Below are 17,623 nucleotides of genomic sequence, written 5' to 3'. Positions count from 1 at the left end.
GGGTAAGGGATGCTCTGAAATATGATAAAGTCTTTTTAGAAGATAATTGGATAGTACTAAAATTTAAAACATGCACACAATTGCCTATAAATTTCACCTCTAGAAATGTCCCACAAAAACATGCGCAAAGGACCTCCTTTGGTGGCGCAGCGGTTGAGTGCTGGGCTGTGAAGTTGCCCACAGCCTCTGCAGCGCAGGTTCGATCCCCAGCCACCGGTGAGGGTCCCACATGTCTGTTCTGCTCCCCACTCTGGCTTTGGTGAATTCTCTCACCCTCCCGCGCTTCTGACTGTACCCAGTGCTTGTATAAATAAATAAATAAATCTTTTTTTAAAGAATTTTAAAAAAATGCACAAATAACTGCACTATGATAAATCTGCACAGTGATGTCTATCACAGCACTTATTTTAGAGAAAAGCAGAGAGATAAGACCTAAGTGGTCAGGTTAGGCCAGTATGGGGCATCGATACCAAGGGGTAGATCCCTAAAAGGGGAGGCAGAGCTGTGTGACAGAGGCAGAGCATGGCAGGGAGACATGACACACAGCTGGCTAGATAAGCCAGGGGTATAATATGATCCTGTGTGTGTGTGAGAGAGAGAGAGACAGAGACAGAGACAGAGAGAAAATGACAGACGCAAAGAATTTCTGTAAACATATTCCCAAGAGGGTCTTACATAATAAACACCACATCAGCCGCTCTCATCCCAAGACTACCCACCTTTATCTAAACAGCATTTCTTTTCATTAACCTGACCCTTTCAGGGGCAGCTCTTTGTGCCTGCTTGTGTCCAAGCAAGCGTCCTTTCTTTTTTTAATAATAAACCTGACCTTTTGGATATTAAAAAACAAAAAAAACGCCAAATCATTGATGATAGTTGCCTCTAGGGTTAGGAATCAGGGAGAACAATATGAGAAAAAAATTTTACCTTTGGAGCCTCCCCTGGTGGCACAGTGGTTGAGCGCTGGGCTGTGAAGCTGCCCACAGCCTCTGCAGCACCGGTTCGATCCCTGGCCACAGGCGAGGGTCCCATATGGCGTGCAGACCTCTCCTGCCACACCCGCTGCTCCCCTCAGCAGTGTACTTCGTCAGTCTGTCTGTTTTGTTCCCCGCTCTGGCTCTGGTGAATCCACTCACCCTCCCACGCTTCTGACTATACCCAGTGCTTGCATAAATAAATAAATAAATCTTTAAAAAAAACCCAAAATTTTACCTTTGGCTTTACATTCTTCTATAAATAGTCTTATAAAGCATTACTTTATAAGAGTAAAAGTTATCTCAGAAAGCAGTAAAAATGTGTATGAAAATATCATGTTGCAGTCATATCTGAATTCTGTTGAAAAAAATATGTAGAGACAGTTTGAGAGTACACAGGGGTATGTCTTAAAGACATGTAAGAAATTCTAGAAGGAGTCTCACTGCCCTCTCAAACAGACATGTGGAAAGATGGGGCCAGGAGGCGGAGTCAGCAGAGGGTTAACTTTTAACTTTTTACTTGGCCCACAATCACACTGATTCAAAATTTTATAAATGTAGAATTTTTATAAAAAAATCTAATAAATAGTAAAATGACATATGGAGGGGTGAGCTCCTGGAGCAGAGCCATGTGTTGTGCAGAAGCCTCACCCTAGGCCCCTCTCCAGCCACTGAATGCCAAGGGAGGGGCCTCTGGGTGGGGCAAAGCAGCAGATTCTTACCCCCTTCAGGGTTGTGTAGACCGGCACAGTGACATTCTTGTAGATGAGGCCAGAGAAAGGCCCAGGGGATGCCAGGGCAGGAGGGCTTGAAGCTGCAGGGGGTGGAGAAGAGGAATGAGATTAACTCAGGTGGCATAACCCGGGTACAGGATGTGGGGCGGCAGAATGCTGGGCAGAGTGAGAGGAGATCCCTAGAGACAGTTCCCTGAAAAGGCCCTCTGGGGACAGACAGGTGACAGATCTCAGGGCAGGGAAGGCCATCTTCAGGCCCCATCACTGTGATGGCCTGTGACTCAGGAGCCAGTGGGTGGGGAAGCATTTCTTGGGTGGGCTCCTACCTCCTACCCCAGCCCCTGCTGTGGAACCAGTGCAGGTGGAGACATCTCTGGAGTTCGGAGTTCCAGCTCTGCACCTGCCACAGTGCTGCTCACTTGCAGCAGGTGACAGCCGAACCTGAACCATTTCCTTTTCCCTTGCTGTGTGATTTCTCCTGTAGCTCACAGGCGAAGGGAGGGGATGGAGGGTGCTGCTCAGTCATGTCCTCGCCATTGCCTACCCAGTCCTCCGAGAGCACGCCTAGGACTTACCGCAGCTGGTAGCATTACTTCTGGGAGACACGTCTGAGAGCCGCATGCCTGACGTGGCCACAGCGTAGATCCGGCTCTCCTGCAATGAGAGTTCCCAGAAGGGTCAGGGCCCAGGACTGGGCTCACCTCAGCAACCTCTGAGGTGTGGGAGAGAGAGCTCCGCTTTGGGGGTGGGCAGACCTGGGGTCACATCCAGGCCTGGCAGTGACTGCTGAGTTACATCATTTCTGGGCCTCATTTTTCTTAGCTCTAAAATGGGGGTAAAAGTCTTAGCTCTCAGGCTGTTGTGAGAGTCAAAGTGAAATCATTAACGTAAAATCTAATACCTGAAATATAATCAGAGCCCAACTGACTTTCTCTCTCTCTGCCATCTGGCCCTTGGGATGGGAAGTTCATCTGGAGGAGAGGGGTGTAGGAGCTGGTCTCCCTGATTCTTGCTCATTCGAGAGTCCTTGGGGCTCAGGCTCAGGTTGGGGGTGTTCATAATGAGGATGTCAGCGCCACGCAGAGAGTGTGCCCTTTGGTAAGCCAGTTCTCTAGAAGCTGGAACACATTTTTTCCCTCCAGTATTGTTACATCTTGGCTAGGCTTCAGGGTCAAGCTACAAAGCATGTTTTAGCTCACCAGGCTCCAGAATCCAAAAAAGGGAACTTCCCTCCCCCTAGATTCTTCCCTCAGCCCTCAACCCTCAGGTTGTCCCTGGAGCCTTTTCTGAAGGTTTTGATCTCACAAACAACCAGTAGGCCCTGCCTATACTTTTCCATATCTCTCTTTTGCACTCAAGATAAAGGGAAAACAAAGATCCCCCCCAGGTGACAGCTTACCCTGGCTCAGGGAGGCAGTTCACCACCAGTGGCCAAAACTCTCTCTGGCCTTGGGAGACTTCTTAGCCAAGTCCTTCGCTCCCTCCACCCCCTAGTTCCCAGACAGCTGCTCAGTCACCACTGCTAAGGATGTGGCCTCAAATCCAGGGGCCATGGGGCTCTCTAACTGATAGGGGCTAGGGAGGAAGAGGACACCATATCTGCTATAGGAATCTGCACGTACACACATAGCAGAGGCCACATGCAAACACCATGTGATTACTAATCTACTCTTTGAACTGAAACCCTTGTTTTGAACTAAGAGTTCTGCCCCAATGATACCTGAAGATGTGTTGGACACTGATGCCATCAGGAGAAAATAGTGCCGGCAAGGCACGAAGCAGGTTTTCTATGATGCCAGCAGACAGGAAAAGGAGTCCTGGCGCCCTCAGTGGCTTTTTCCAGCTTTTTTTTTTTTTTTTTTTTTTTTTGTGGGACCCTTGCGGGTGGCCGAGGATCAAACTGGCGCTGCAGAGGCTGTGGGCAGCCTCGCAACCCAGCGCTCAACCGCTGCGCCACCAGGGGAGTAAGGCAACCAGGTGCAGGGCAGGTGGTGTTGGGGGGAAGGGGGCCAGAAGGCTCGCAGGCCTCCAGCCCCCAGCAAATCTTTACTCTTTCTGGGCTCTCTGGCTTCTCTTGTGGTCTCATCTCTAGATGAGACAGTGCGGTAGCGCACTGTCCTCTGCCTCCTCCCGTCCTCTGCTGCTGTGCTCGCTTGTATGCTCCATCTCTCGACTCAGCTGTGCCCACTTACACATGCCCACACCACACTTCAGGCTTCCGACATCGGGCACACATGTTAAGACCAAAAGTGTCTATTATCGATGCTAATGGTGGGAGGGCGGAAAAAACCTGGTAAGTTCCATTTACTCTACTGAGAACAAAGATGTTTTCCCAGGCCCAGGGAAACAGAACATACATGCATCAAGATGACTAAGGAGATGACAACAAATGGGACGTGATGAAGATGAGGGCACCGACTGCAATGGTCTGCTGTGGCAGGAGGCTCGCTTATGATTAAGTGTCTTTGTTTAGTTCTCTAAGAAAAGGCCAGCTTGAGATGAGATGTTAGAAGGGGCTTTCATGGCGAAATGCCCATGCTTTCAGCTGGCTGGCTCTCTGATATAAAGTGTGTCATAGGTTCAATTCCTGTCTCTGTTCAATTGGATGCCAACAGCGACAGGCAGCCTGACCCTGGCATTTTCTGGTTATACAACTACCGGCATTTCAAAAGGACACCCTTCAAAAGGTGTTGCTGAAAAGGTGGATCTCTAAGACAGTGCTGTGGGGTGGTGCTACTTTAATGTAAACCCCCTCCAGAGTACCCCATTCCCTCTGCTGCCAGGAGACAGACAGTTGCCATTCACAGGTGCAGCCTCACACCACAGTGGCATCTGGGGGTCTGACTGTAACAGGGTGGTCCCCAGAAAAAGGGGAGGTTCCAGGTTCCCTGCCCTACCCAAGGGAGGGTGGAGCAGAGCAGGGAGGAGAAGAAGCTGAGAGGACACTGAGAAGGAAGGAAGCAGGATGGAGAGCAAGAGGGAGACCTGGAGAAGGCATGTGGAGCAGAGAGACATGTGAAGAAACTGCTCTTGCTTCTTGGTCCTGGACTGGGTGAAACAGATGCGGGTGAGAGAGCCGCGGGGAGGTGACAATGGCAACTTTTTTTTTTTTTTTTGGGACCCTCTCTGGCGGCTGAGGAATGAACCGGCAGCCCAGCGCTTAACCGCTGTGCCACCAGGGGAGGCCCTGACAATGGCAACTTTTATGTCAATTTTGATTTTGCTCTTTTCCTCCAGACTTGTCTGACTGCTTCTGACCATGTTCTATGGGTCCCCGCTGGAAGGTGCTTTAGACTTGTGGCAGGCTTTGGGGCCTTGCTCTGCGCCATTCCCATATGGATGGAGTTTTACCCACGAGGGGATGGGTAACTTTGGGTGCTTGATTTAGAAACTATATTCTTTGTCTTTTCTGTATCACACACTAATTGTATTAAAGTTCCTCTCCATAAAGGTCTTACATGTTTTGTTTTGATGGGGCAGATGGCAGAACCTATTTAAAAGAGGCAGGTTTTGGGCCTCCCTGGTGGCGCAAGGGGTTAAGATGCAACCTATGAAGCTATCAGCAGCCACTGCAGCACAAGTTTGATCCCCAGCCAGGGAGCTACCCACATGGCACAGCAGACCTCTCCTGTCTCGCCTGCTGCTCCCCTCAGTAGTGTATTTCAGTCAATTTGCCTGTTCTGTTCCCCACTCTGTCTCTGGTGAATCCTCTCACCCCCCACACCTCTGGCCTGCATCCTGTTCTTGTATGCATAAATAAATAAATCTTAAAAAAAAATAAAACAGGCAGGTTTGGGGGTTCTGGGGTGCCCCTTGACCATGGGAACAAGGCTGACATGCTCTGCCATGTCCCCTAAAAGGCAGTACAGCTGGAGGTGACTGACAGCATAGCCCTGGACTAGCCATTACAAGACTTTGGGCAAGTCACTAAGACAGCAGTTTCCTTACCTGTAAAAGGGTTCTACCACCTAACCCCCTGCACAGGTAGAGTCCTGCCCAAAGGCTAGGCTCTGTGCTAAGCACCTGACACCCATCAGCTCATCACATTGTCACCACATACCTCCCATTTATTTTAACTTTTTTATCATGGAAAATGTCAGACACAGAAGTTGAGTATAAAGAATAACCTCAGGTCTCCAGGTCCCCATGACCCAACTCCACAAAGATAAATGCCTGACAGTATTGCAGCAATACCCCCCACACCGGGGCAAGGTTCCAAGGCAGTCCAAAGACATTGTGTCATCCATTACCACCAGGAAGGAATCCAAGGCTCAGAAATAATAAAAATAGCCAGTACTGACATACCAATTAGTATGAGCCATTACTGCAAGTGCTTACTACATATTAACACATTTAGTCCTCACCAAAACACTGTAAAGGAAGTATCATTATTCCCATTTTACAGATAGGGAAGTTGAGGCAGGGTTGGGGGGGTTAGTGCCTCGTCCTGGGTCACACAGTTAGCATTTCCACCCTGGGGGTTGATCCTGGGACCTGAGCTCTTAACCACCACACCACACCACCTCAGAGTTTAATCAGAAGATTAAAGGTAAATGTGCACCAGCTCGGTGGCTGGTGAACAGCAGCACCCTGTGAGCATTCTAAACCCTGGCTGTGCCCCATGCGGTTGGATGGTCTGGGCAGGGCGTTGGATGATCTCCCAGAGCTGCCCCGAGGATGACGCCCGTGCCCAGCTCTGCCCCGCTGCTCAGGCTCTTACCCAAGATGGAAATCGGTGTAGGGGGGGTGTAGGTGGTTTGTTCCCTGAGTCCACTTCCTCCAGCTCAGCTCCAGGGACCTTTGAGCTTTCTCTTTCCTCCTTCTTCCCTGCTGCTGGTTGATCCTCCATCTCCATCTTCTCTGGTTCTTCCAGAGGCTCAGCTCGGGGCTCCACCTCAGGAAGGCCGGAGGGGTGGAGGGCCGACAGGGTCCCCATATCAATGCTCACCATGTTGTGGAAGTGCCCAGGGCTGACCTGGGGCTGGCTGTGGTGCCGCTTGGCCAGCTGGATGCTGTCCCTCGGGGTGCCAGGAGTCCGCACCTTCGGGAGTGTCAGACTGCTGCCAGGACCACCTTCCCTGACAGAGGTCTTTGTCCCAGGGAATGTGCCCCCCTGAGCGATGGCCAGGCCCTCTCCCCAGGAAGCTGAACCACGTCTTGGGGTGTGAGGTTTCATACACAACTGGCAAGGAGAACCCTGTCTTCCTAGAGGTGGAAGAGTCTTGGCCTCCGGTATTTCCCTGGAATGGACCGTGCTGGAATTAGAATCCGCCAATGGGCTTTCTGCTTTAGGAACAGCGTCCTTGCTCTGTGCTGCACCTGAATAAGATGCAGGCGGAGATGCCTTCAGGGCACCCTGGGCCTGAGGGCCACTGTCCTGCCCCACTGGTCGGGTTCCTGGCTTTGAAAGGGAAGAATCCTGTTCTGGGGTTCCCTGGGGGTTCACCAGTAGCTTCCCCAAAGGTGCCATCTGAAGAGCTGTGGTTGGGTCAAAAACAGGCATAGTGAGAGCACCCTTAATTCAGCCCCACACCTAAACACACACACACACACACACACACGCGCGAACACACACACACACACACCCCTCTGGCCTGCTCACCTCCTAGTGCATCTTGAAGGGCTCCTACTTGCTCTACCAGGCGCTGATTACAGCTTTTCAGGTGCTGATTCTCCATCTCAAGCTAGGCAAAGAGAAAAAGATTTAGACTACTCAGCCTTTAGGTTCAGACATATAATTCAAAATAAGGCTAAAATTATTTTTAAAGATTAAATCTTTGAAGAGGAACACATGGGCCCCCCCCAATCCAAGGCTGATCCTTCCAGGGAGTCCTGCCCTCACCTCTTCCCTCCTGCTAACTGGCTTTAGTTGGGACAGACTTGCATTTGGCAGCTCCTACGCTTTCTTTGCTAGTTATTTTTCATCCTTTTTTAAAATGTGAAATGCAGCACGTCTGTAGAAAACCACACACACATCAATGATCAGATGAATGAATGACTCTGAAATGAATACTCATGTGACCACCACTACCCAGAAAGCAGAAGTTTGTAAGACAAGAGTAAATAAATTAAAAAAAAATACAATGCACCCCAATTATAGTGCTGCCTTTCTCTTTAAGTCCTCATGAATTAAAGGCCTGAGTTAGCTTGATGATGGGAACTTATACAATGGTCATTAGGTCGTAACTCTTAGCAGCAGCCACCAGAGAAAGCAGGGCGCCAGTGCTTTCCTATTGGCTTAATCTGCTAACTAGAGAGAAAGCTTCGAGCTAGGAGCTCCCACTTCTTACATTGTGAGCATCTGGCTATTCAATTAATTCTTGTTAGTTGATTGCTTACATCAATAAATCTGTCTTCAGGCCTCCCTGGTGGTGCAAGGGGTTAAGCACATAAATATGAAGGTATCCGCAGCCTCTGCAGCATGAGTTCGATTCCCGGCTGCCAGGGAGCAACTCACATGTTGCAGCATACCTCTCCTGCCCTACACGCTGCTCCCCTCAGCAGTGTACTTCGGTCAATCTGCCTGTTCTGTTCCCCACTCTGTCTCTGGTGAGTCCTCTCACCCTCTGCACCTCTGGCCTGTACCCCAGTTCTTGCATACATAAATAAATAAATCTTTAAAAAAAAATCCGTTCTCAACAGGAGTGTAAAAAAAATATAATAATAAAAATTTGCCAGTGTCCAGACATGTCCCCACCTATCCTTACACCCTCACTCCCCACCATGGTAGCCACTCTTCTAAGTTTATGACTCACTTCTCTACTTTCCAGGCTTTTCCACCCAAGCACACATCCCTACAATGTTCATCGAGTTGTGTCCCTCTCTGAACTTGATTACAGCTGATATTGGAACAACACAGGCGGCAGGGGTGCTGAGTCCCAGGCAATCAAAACCCATGTATTGCTTTGACTCCCCCAAAACTTAACTACTAATAGCCTATTGTAGACCAAAAGCTTTACTGATAACATTGATTAACACCTATTTTATATATTATATGTTTCATATACTGTATTCTCACAATAGAGGAAGGAGCCATGTGAAGAGCTATAATTGGATCAAAAATGCACACAGCACCAGCACCCTCAATTCAGCCCCACATCCAACATCAGAGAGAAAGGAAATTTATTAAGAAAATCAATGGAGAGTACATTCACAGTACTGCACTGATCTGCTGCTGAGTTTACATGGTCTGACGACCAGATATTCTGCAAGTGATTGGACCCTCACAATTCAACCTGCCCTGTGTCGGGCTGCTTGGCGTGGAGGAGGTGCTTCTGCACTGACTTTTCTTGCTCAACAGACTAGCTGTGAGACCCAACTTCAAGTTGCTGCCCTTGCTTTTTTATTTTAAAAAATTTGTTTATTTATGCATACAAGAATTGGGGTATAGGACAGAGTTGTGGGGGGTGAGAGGATTCACCAGAGACAGAGTGGGGAACAGAACAGGCAGACTGACTGAAATACACTGCTGAGAGGAACAGCGGGCAAGTCAGGAGAGGTCTGCTGCGCCATGTGGGTAGCTCTCTGGCTGGGGATTGAACTCATGCTGCAGTGGCTGCAGCAAGCCTCACAGGTTGCGTCTTAACCCCTTGTGCCACCAGGGAGGCCCACTGCCCTTGCTTTGAAACAAAATCCAACACACTTTTATTGAGCACCTTTTAGCAAGGGTTAGGTTGTAGAACATGGAGGTAACGGAGGCCACAGCCTCAGTTCTGTCTCCCAGAACTTGTCGCCTTGCCGGTGACATGAGATGTGTGTGCACAGGAGACGAGTTGGGGGGGATGGATGCAAAAGGAGGCCACGCTCCCTGCAGGTGCGAACCACTTGTGTCAGAGAGAGGAAGGAAAGCTAAGTGTTCATTCTTTAATTCCCTTTCCTATTGTTTAGAAAGTTTTGTTTTTTTTTTTTTTTGGCCTGGGGAACTGTAGCTTCTAGATTGGAGTTTCTTAATAAATTAAGTGGTGACCAGGGATGAACTTTGAAATAAATGAATAGAGGTTATCATAGAGCTGGGGAAGCTGGGGAAGAGAGAACACTCAGTGTTTAGTGGATATAGTTTCTGTTTGAGTATTTTGGGAATAAGGATGGGGATGGTAGCATGACATTGTGAATGAACTTAATGGCCCAAATTGTATATTTAAAAAACAGTGTATTTCAGTAGATCTGCCTGTTCTGCTCCCCACTCTGTCTCTGGTGAATCCTCTTACCCCATTCCACACCTCTGGCCTATGCCCCAGTTCCTGTATATATAAATAAATCTTTAAAAAAAAAATTAAGACAACTAAACTGGTCAACTTTATGTCTATGACATCACAAAAAAATTTTTTTTAAAGAATCAGAGGAACAGAAGAGAATGTGGAGATAGGAATTATGTGGGTACCTCAGATGGAAAGTGACAGTGACTCTTCAAAAGTGAGCCTCTTTCCTTCTCCCCAAATTAAACACAGCACAAAGCCCCTCAAAAGCTCTGGGAAAATCCAACCCAGACAGAAAGATGGGAAAAGTAAGTGAAGCATCTTAGCATTTAAGCAGAATGAAGGGTCAATGATTAACAACAACGGCCAGTCCGAACCACAGAGGCAGGAGAATCACCGATGTGAGAACAAAGCTCTCACACCCGGTCCCGATACTCCTCCACTCACCTCGGCCAACTTCACTGTCACCCACTCCTTGATCTTTGCAGCTTTTTCTTGAACAATTTTTGCTTCCTCAGCTCTCATCTGCTTCTGCAAGAGAGGGCCTCTAGTTAATCTCAGCAGTCATGGTGCAGTGAATAATCAGCGGTGGGAAGCCCTGAGAAGAAATATCAAGCAACTGGAGGGGATAGCAATAGAAAAAAGAGTTCATTTAATTTTTTTTTTTAACTCTAAAAATGGAAAAGATCTTCCTAAGCCTTTTTGAAGGAGCAATTTAATCATATCTGTCAACATTTTAAATGTATATGTCATTCACCTAACAAGCCCATTGCTTAGGAATCATTTTTTGCAATATTATTTGATAAGTCAACAAAACCAAAATACTCAAAACTGGAAATAACCTAAACACCCTACCAATCATGGGCTGGCTAAATAAACAAAATGAAATGCTGTGCTTTGACACACAAGAAATGTTCATAATGAACAGTGGTTAACAGCGAGGAGTGGAGTGTCCTTCCTAGTGGCCTAGGGGTTATGTCTCAGTGCTGTCTATCACTTTTACCACCTGAGCTCCATCCTCAGCCAAGGAGCTGACCCACATGGCAAGGAGCAGAGGACCTTTCCTGTCTCGCCTGCTGCTCAACTCAGCAGTGTATTCAGTACATCTGCCTGTTCTGCTCCCCATTCTGTCTCTGGTGAATCCTCTCTCACCCCCGTACCTCTGGCCTGTACCCCAGCTCTTACATGCATAAATAAATAAAGACAATCTTTAAAAAAAAAACAAAAACAGCAAGAAGTGGAAATGAAGGATTGGAGATAGAGGGAAAATATTACTTGTCATTTTATCCCATTTTGGTCTTTGTGCATTTTTTTACTGTTAGCATGTATTTAGATTACATTTTAAAAAAAACAGCTACATGAGTACAAAAGTGCATTTCTTCAAAAAAAAAAAAATCAAAAGGATAAGAGATGATTTAAAAGCAAGGTTTGTTGCCCTCCTATCCACCTTATTTACATCATGATAGTGGCCAGCTAAGCTAGGAGTCCCTACTATTTGGAAGCACACTGGTTTGAGAGATCTGCTGTGAGCTGCACTGGAACTGCTTTGAAGTCAACTTTTCTGTGCACAGAGTAGTCATCTGTTTGAAAATACAAAGCTTCTTCATATCGGCTTATATAAATAAACAGTGTGACACTCTGAAAAAGAAGCTTGGCGTGGTAGTGGTAGGACAGGAATTGAAACAAAATCAGATGGAAACATACTGAAAATCCCACATTACTCATCGCCAAAGTAATTTTCATAAAGATGATGTTCAACAACATCAGAAAAGACACATAATCAAGGAGACACCGATTAGTGTGTTTACTATAACGTGACACATTTAACACGGACTATTTTTCAATTTTTAGAAAGCTACACACGCCAACACTTTGTAAGTTTTCAAAGTTAAAAATTTCCCTGCTTTTATTTTTATTTTTTTTTAAATAATAAATTTTATTTTTATATTCCCCCATACAATTGCAAACGCCCCATTCTGACCCCAATCCTTCCCCTCCCGCCCCCCACCCCCCAAAAAGTGTCTCTGGTTCATAGTTTTTTGTTGATTTTGATTTTCACTTTCTTATATTCATTTTCCTGGTCCCTTATTTAAGTTTTCTAGATTCCTGCTATGAGTGAGACCATCCGGTATTTTTCTTTTTCATTTTGGCTTATTTCGCTGAGCATGATCCCTTCCAGCGCCATCCATGTTGCTGCAAATTGCATGTGTTTATCTTTTTTGAATGCTGAGTAATATTCCATGGTATATATGTACCACATCTTCTTGATCCAGTCATCTATTTTTGGGCATTTGGGCTGTTTCCAAAGCTTAGCTATTGTAAACAGTGCTGCTATAAACATAGGGGTGCAGGTGCTCTTTGGAATTAATGTTTCTGTGTCCTTTGGGTAAATACCTAGGAGTGGAATTGCTGGATCATATGGAAGCTCTATGTTTAGTAGGTCCAGAAATCTCCACACAGCTCTCCATAGTGGTTGGACCAGTTTGCACTCCCACCAACAGTGCAGAAGAGTTCCTTTTTCTCCACACCCTCGCCAACATTTGTTGTTGCTAGTTTTTTTAATATGTGCCATTCTCACTGGTGTGAGATGGTATCTCATGGTAGTTTTGATTTGCATTTCCCTGATTACAAGTGATGTTGAACATTTTTTCATATGTCTGTTGGCCATTTGCATTTCCTCTTCAGAGAAGTTTCTTTTTAGCTCTTCTGCCCATTTTTTGACTGGATTATTTTCTTTGTTGTTGCTGAGTCTCATCAGCTCTTTGCAGATTTTTGTGATCAGTCCTTTATCATTAGTGTTGGGTGCAAAAATGTTCTCCCAGTTGGTGGGGTTTCTCTTTGTTTTTGTTATTGTCTCTTTTGCTGTGCAGAAGCTCTTTAATTTGATGTAGTCCCAGCTGTTTATCTTTGCCTTCACTATCACTGCTTTGGGTGATGTGTCTGTAAAGATGTCTTTGATGTGCAAATCACGTAGTGTTTCGCCTATATTTCCTTCTATGTATTTTATGGTTTCAGGTCTTATGTCTAGTTCTTTAATCCATTTTGAGTTGATTTTTGTGTATGGTGTGAGGTAGTGGTCAAGCTTCATTCTTTTGCATGTAGCGACCCAGTTTTCCCAGCACCATTTATTGAACAAACTTTCTTTGCTCCAATGCATAGTCTTTGCTCCTTTGTCAAAGATTAGTTGACCATAAATCTGTGGGTTTATTTCTGGATTTTCTATCCGATTCCATTGGTCTGTATGTCTGTTCTTGTGCCAATACCATGCAGTTTTGATGATTATGGCTTTGTAGTATAGTTTGAAGTCTGGGAGTGTGATGCCTCCATTTCCTTCTTTTTTTTTCAGTAGAGCTTTGGCTATTCGGGGTTTTTGGTGATTCCATATGAATTTCATCAATAATTGTTCTATTTCTTTGAAGAATGCCATTGAGATTTTGATTGGAATAGCATTGAATCTGTATATTGCTTTTGGTAGGATGGCCATTTTAATAATGTTTATTCTTCCAATCCATGAGCAGGGGATGTCTTTCCATTTCTTTGTGTCTTCTTCTATTTCTTTTAACAGTGTTTTATAGTTTTCTTTATATAGGTCCTTTACCTCTTTTGTTAGATTTATTCCCAAATATTTGATTTTTTTTGTTTTGATAATAAAAGGGATGGTTTTTTTGATTTCTTCTTCTTCAGATTTATTGTTTGTGTATAGGAAGGCTACTGACTTTTGCGTGTTGATTTTGTATCCTGCCACTTTACTGAATTGATTGATGAGTTGAATTAGTTTTTCTGTGGAGATTTTGGGGTTCTCTATGTATATTATCATATCATCTGCAAATAGTGATAGTTTGACTTCTTCTTTTCCTATGTGGATTCCTTGGATGTCTTTCTCTTGTCTTATTGCTCTGGCTAGGACTTCCAGTATTATATTGAAAAGCAGTGGTGAGAGTGGACATCCTTGTCTTGTTCCAGATCTTAATGGAATTGCTTTCAGCTTTTCACCATTGAGAATGATACTGGCTGTTGGCTTGTCATAGATGGCCTTTATGATGTTGAGGTATGTTCCTTGTATCCCAAGAATTTCAAGGGCTAAAAATTTCCCTGCTTTTAAACAGCTCTTCAGAATTGTGAATTTATAATAGTTTGAAGTTCATGTGCAGCTTTGTTTAGGCGAAGCAACATCTTGTCCATCTGATAATATTTCAAATTATTTTTAGTTTTTTGTTTAAATTATTGCTTGATTGCTACAACTCAACATGACTTTTCCATTGAGAAGCAAAACAGGACCCAGAGATGGAGACTGCGCCATTTAAGTTTTCATTTTTATGCTCCACAGTGTTAAAAAGTATATCTACAAATAAGCAAAAAACAGTCGGGAGAGCACCCTGCTGAGTGGGCACTTCACGGTCCTCGCACCTTTGCAGGCTTGGAGTGGAACCCTGGGGGGCCGCCCGTGTCCTAGTCACTAGAGCACCCAGGAGTTGAGCGACCAACATTGAGGGCTCTGGTTGCACTTCGAGGCGATGCCACCTGACAACTGTAATATGGTGGACATGAGCTCTCAACAGGGAGTCTGTGGATATGAGGAGGGGACAGGAACCTATCAGACCCTGAGTATTTAGGGGTACCAGGGCCTTATGAGCATCTAGTTTGTACTAGTTTGACAAACTATGGCCCTCAGTCCAAATTTAAGCTTCCACCAGTTTTTTTCTCCACGGCAATTTTTGCAGTCATAATACCACCAGGTCCTTCACTCTGGTGCGGTCCAGGCCTGTTTTCTTGCTACAATGACACAGTCAAGCAGTTGCCCAAGGCCTAAAATAATTACTCTTTGGCCCTTTATAGGAAAAGTTCACCAACCCCTGTCCTAGTTTGATACCTTGTAGAAACAGCAGCCAGAGGGGTGGAAGGACTTGCTGCTGTCAGTTTCTGGCACAGCCCGGGCTACTGACTTGCAGGACAGTATTCTTTCATTCTGATCCTGACCTCCTGATTATCACTGTAAAATGATTTTTTTCTCACCTGAGCTTTAGCAGGGGAGCTTTTGCTCACCCATCCTCAGGAGGCTGTCACTGCTAACTACAAACAATTCAAGAGAGAAAACAAAATTAAAATTCTATTTTCCCATGATTTTTCAGAAGCACATGGTGCTCCACGACCTACACAGGCATACAGCACAAAGGAAATGCTCGGAGAATGACGATGAATGATTACCAGTGTGCCCAGGATGGTGGAAGTTTCTACCAGGACCACTGGGGCCGTCATGGAGAAGGTACATGTGGAGAATTAAAAGCCCTTTGGTTACACTTGGGGTTGTTGGTTAGATGTGACAGAGCCCTGGGACCAGGGAAAAGTTGGGCAGGTGAGACCAATGACAGTGGGGAGAAACAGAACAGGATTAAGTGAATGAGACCGAGAAGGGAGGAAGCTTGGCCTAGGGACCTGGCAGGGGGAGGTTTCAGATGTCCCTGCAGGAGCCGGGGGCTGTCTCCACATGCTCAGAGGGGAGCTCTTGCTGTCCACAGGCGGGTAGCAATTCTGGCCTCTGCAAATTCAGGTTCACTGAGAAATGCTGGCCACCTAGCAGTCTGTCCAGCTGTGTGCTGCTCGGACGCTATAGGCCAGCATGGTATCCCTCATGTGGGCAGGTGAGAGGTGAGGATGGAAGGTTGGGAAGGAAAAGTCCTCCTTACACTCACACTGACCTCGTGTTCCATACTATACACACTTACCTGAGTTAACGTGCGCAAGAACCCATGCGGTATTTCGATGCCTACTTGATAGATGTGTAAAGTGAGAATCAGCACCTTGAGTAACTGCCCAGTCAGAGAGCAGCAGGTGCCATAAGTGGAATTCAAGCCCAGATTGGTCTGCCTCTCAGGTTCTTTTCCAACCACATGCCCTGCCTGATTCTTTCTCATCTGTGAGTGGGAAGAGCTTCCAGGAATGAAGTCTCCACAGGAAAGGTCTCTTGATGGAGTGAGGTGTCCATCACTGGAGGGATCTTGCAGAGGGGCTGTGCTAAGCCAAGCACTGGCGCCATGGCACATGGGCCTTACCTGCTTCTCCAGCTGAGCCTCCAGCTGACTGATGAGCTCATCTTTGCTTTCCATGGCTTTGAGCAATTCCTGGTACTTCTGGTGCAGGCTGCCTGCTGAGTCCACATTCTTCAGATTGCACAGTTTCACCTTTTCTTCCATCACACCCACCTGAAAAGTATCAATCATCTCAAAAATCTCAAAGGGTTGGGATAAGGTAGATGAAGAAATAAATGGCCACTAACACAGGACAGGCTGCTTCTGATGAGCGAGTCTATGACTTGACTTGACTCTACCTGGTCAGGGGTCAATTCATTCAATGACCATTTATTAAGGCCTCATCTGGGCAAAAGAATTGACAAGGAAGGCATAGCCAGGTATTGGCCTTGCAATTCTGGAGGCCCCAGCAGGGACAAGTGGGGGCAGGATAGCCCTGGTGGGGAACTGCTCCACCCTCACTATGGCAGAGACATCTGCTGCTCACTGAATGTCCACATGTGCTCCCATGTTTCCCAGCCCCCATGTGGATAGATGGCCTTAAGTTTGTTCCCGTCAAAAGCCCTGAAGGACTGACACGTTTCTGGGCCAAAATGTTTAAGAGCTGGTACACAAGCTCTCTTTCTGTGTCATAGCAACAAAGAAGCTGCATGTTCCAGATGGTGCAGCTAGAAGATGGGGTGCTCCCGCAGCCTGGATCCCTGAATCACTGTGAGAGGCAGACTCCCTGGATAACCATCAGTGAAGTGGCACCACGAATGAGAATTGAACATGATAAACCACTGGATGTCAGCCTTACTACTCAAAGCACAACTGAGCCTATGTGGACTAATGCACACACATGCTCCCAGCACTGGGCCTCACTCAAAGACTCTTTCAGGACCACAGCGAGCTCCATGCTCCTTTATTTGTTTGGACAGTCTAACAGGCTGATTTGTAAGGAGCTCCTTGTCTCTGTAAGGAGCTCATCACCATGATGAGTGTGTCCACGTATCCAGAAATAACCATTGGGTCATCCCCTCTGCGTATACCCACTCCCAGTTACCTGGGTCTCTGCGTTCTCTGCCCTCTGCTCTGCCTCCAGCAGCCTCTGCTCCAGCTCCTGCATCTGCTCAACAAGAGAGGGAGGGGAGATGTAGGTATGGTGTCCACATCAAGGCAAGGGGGGCAAACTGTGCAGACACAGCATGCAGGCAACTGTATGTTACACATACTGTAGACGCATTAAGTTCCAGCCTTGTCCTTGAGGCCTTGCTTTCCAAGCTCTAGCCCAGCCCTCGCCCAACTACCCCCTGCAGATTTGGCCTTTTCTCCAGAAACCCAATCTTCTCCCTTTGGCCTGGACCCTGGCTTCATGTTTACCAGTAAACTGAGTAAGTCATTCCTTTTCTCTTTCTCAATCTCTTACCTTCTCAGCTCAAATTCTGCTTTCTCTCCCTGATTAAAGAATGGAAGAAGAGAAACCCCCAGCTGATTGCAGGACAGAGAAAGGAGAGTTACCCCAGAGTAGATCATGTTTGAGAACCTAGGGCCCCTCTTTTCTCAGGGCAGACCTTGCTCATCCATCTTTCTCAGGCCAGCTGCTCTCAGTACACCCTCCCTCTGAAGGGACCTGCGGATTCCAAGTAAACTCAAGATGTTCAGGCCCTTGGGCCCCCCATGGCAAGGACCACCTTTGACAGGTAATCATTTGC

General features: G+C 46.4%; 1 protein-coding gene across 3 annotated transcripts in view; it reads right to left on the bottom strand.

Annotated features, from left to right (window-relative positions):
• Positions 1-17,623, bottom strand: part of PLEKHH1 (pleckstrin homology, MyTH4 and FERM domain containing H1) — a 54,538-nt gene that overhangs the window by 20,669 nt on the left and 16,246 nt on the right. For 2 of the 3 annotated variants that reach the window (XM_037503541.2, XM_054691150.1), the window contains exons 3-9: positions 16,975-17,037; positions 15,954-16,103; positions 10,351-10,434; positions 7,311-7,392; positions 6,429-7,186; positions 2,284-2,362; positions 1,697-1,788 (exon numbers count right to left, since the gene is read on the bottom strand). In XM_037503541.2, coding sequence (XP_037359438.1) covers positions 1,697-1,788; positions 2,284-2,362; positions 6,429-7,186; positions 7,311-7,392; positions 10,351-10,434; positions 15,954-16,103; positions 16,975-17,037 — 1,308 coding nt within the window. The remainder of the gene's footprint in view (positions 1-1,696; positions 1,789-2,283; positions 2,363-6,428; positions 7,187-7,310; positions 7,393-10,350; positions 10,435-15,953; positions 16,104-16,974; positions 17,038-17,623) is intronic. The other variant, XM_037503540.2, reaches the window with a different exon arrangement.

Source organism: Talpa occidentalis, unplaced genomic scaffold (genome assembly GCF_014898055.3).
Source record: "Talpa occidentalis isolate TD23 unplaced genomic scaffold, MPIMG_talOcc4v2.1 talOcc4.11, whole genome shotgun sequence".
In the NCBI taxonomy this organism is placed as follows: Eukaryota; Metazoa; Chordata; class Mammalia; order Eulipotyphla; family Talpidae; genus Talpa; species Talpa occidentalis.
This window is presented reverse-complemented; position numbering and strand designations above follow the sequence as displayed.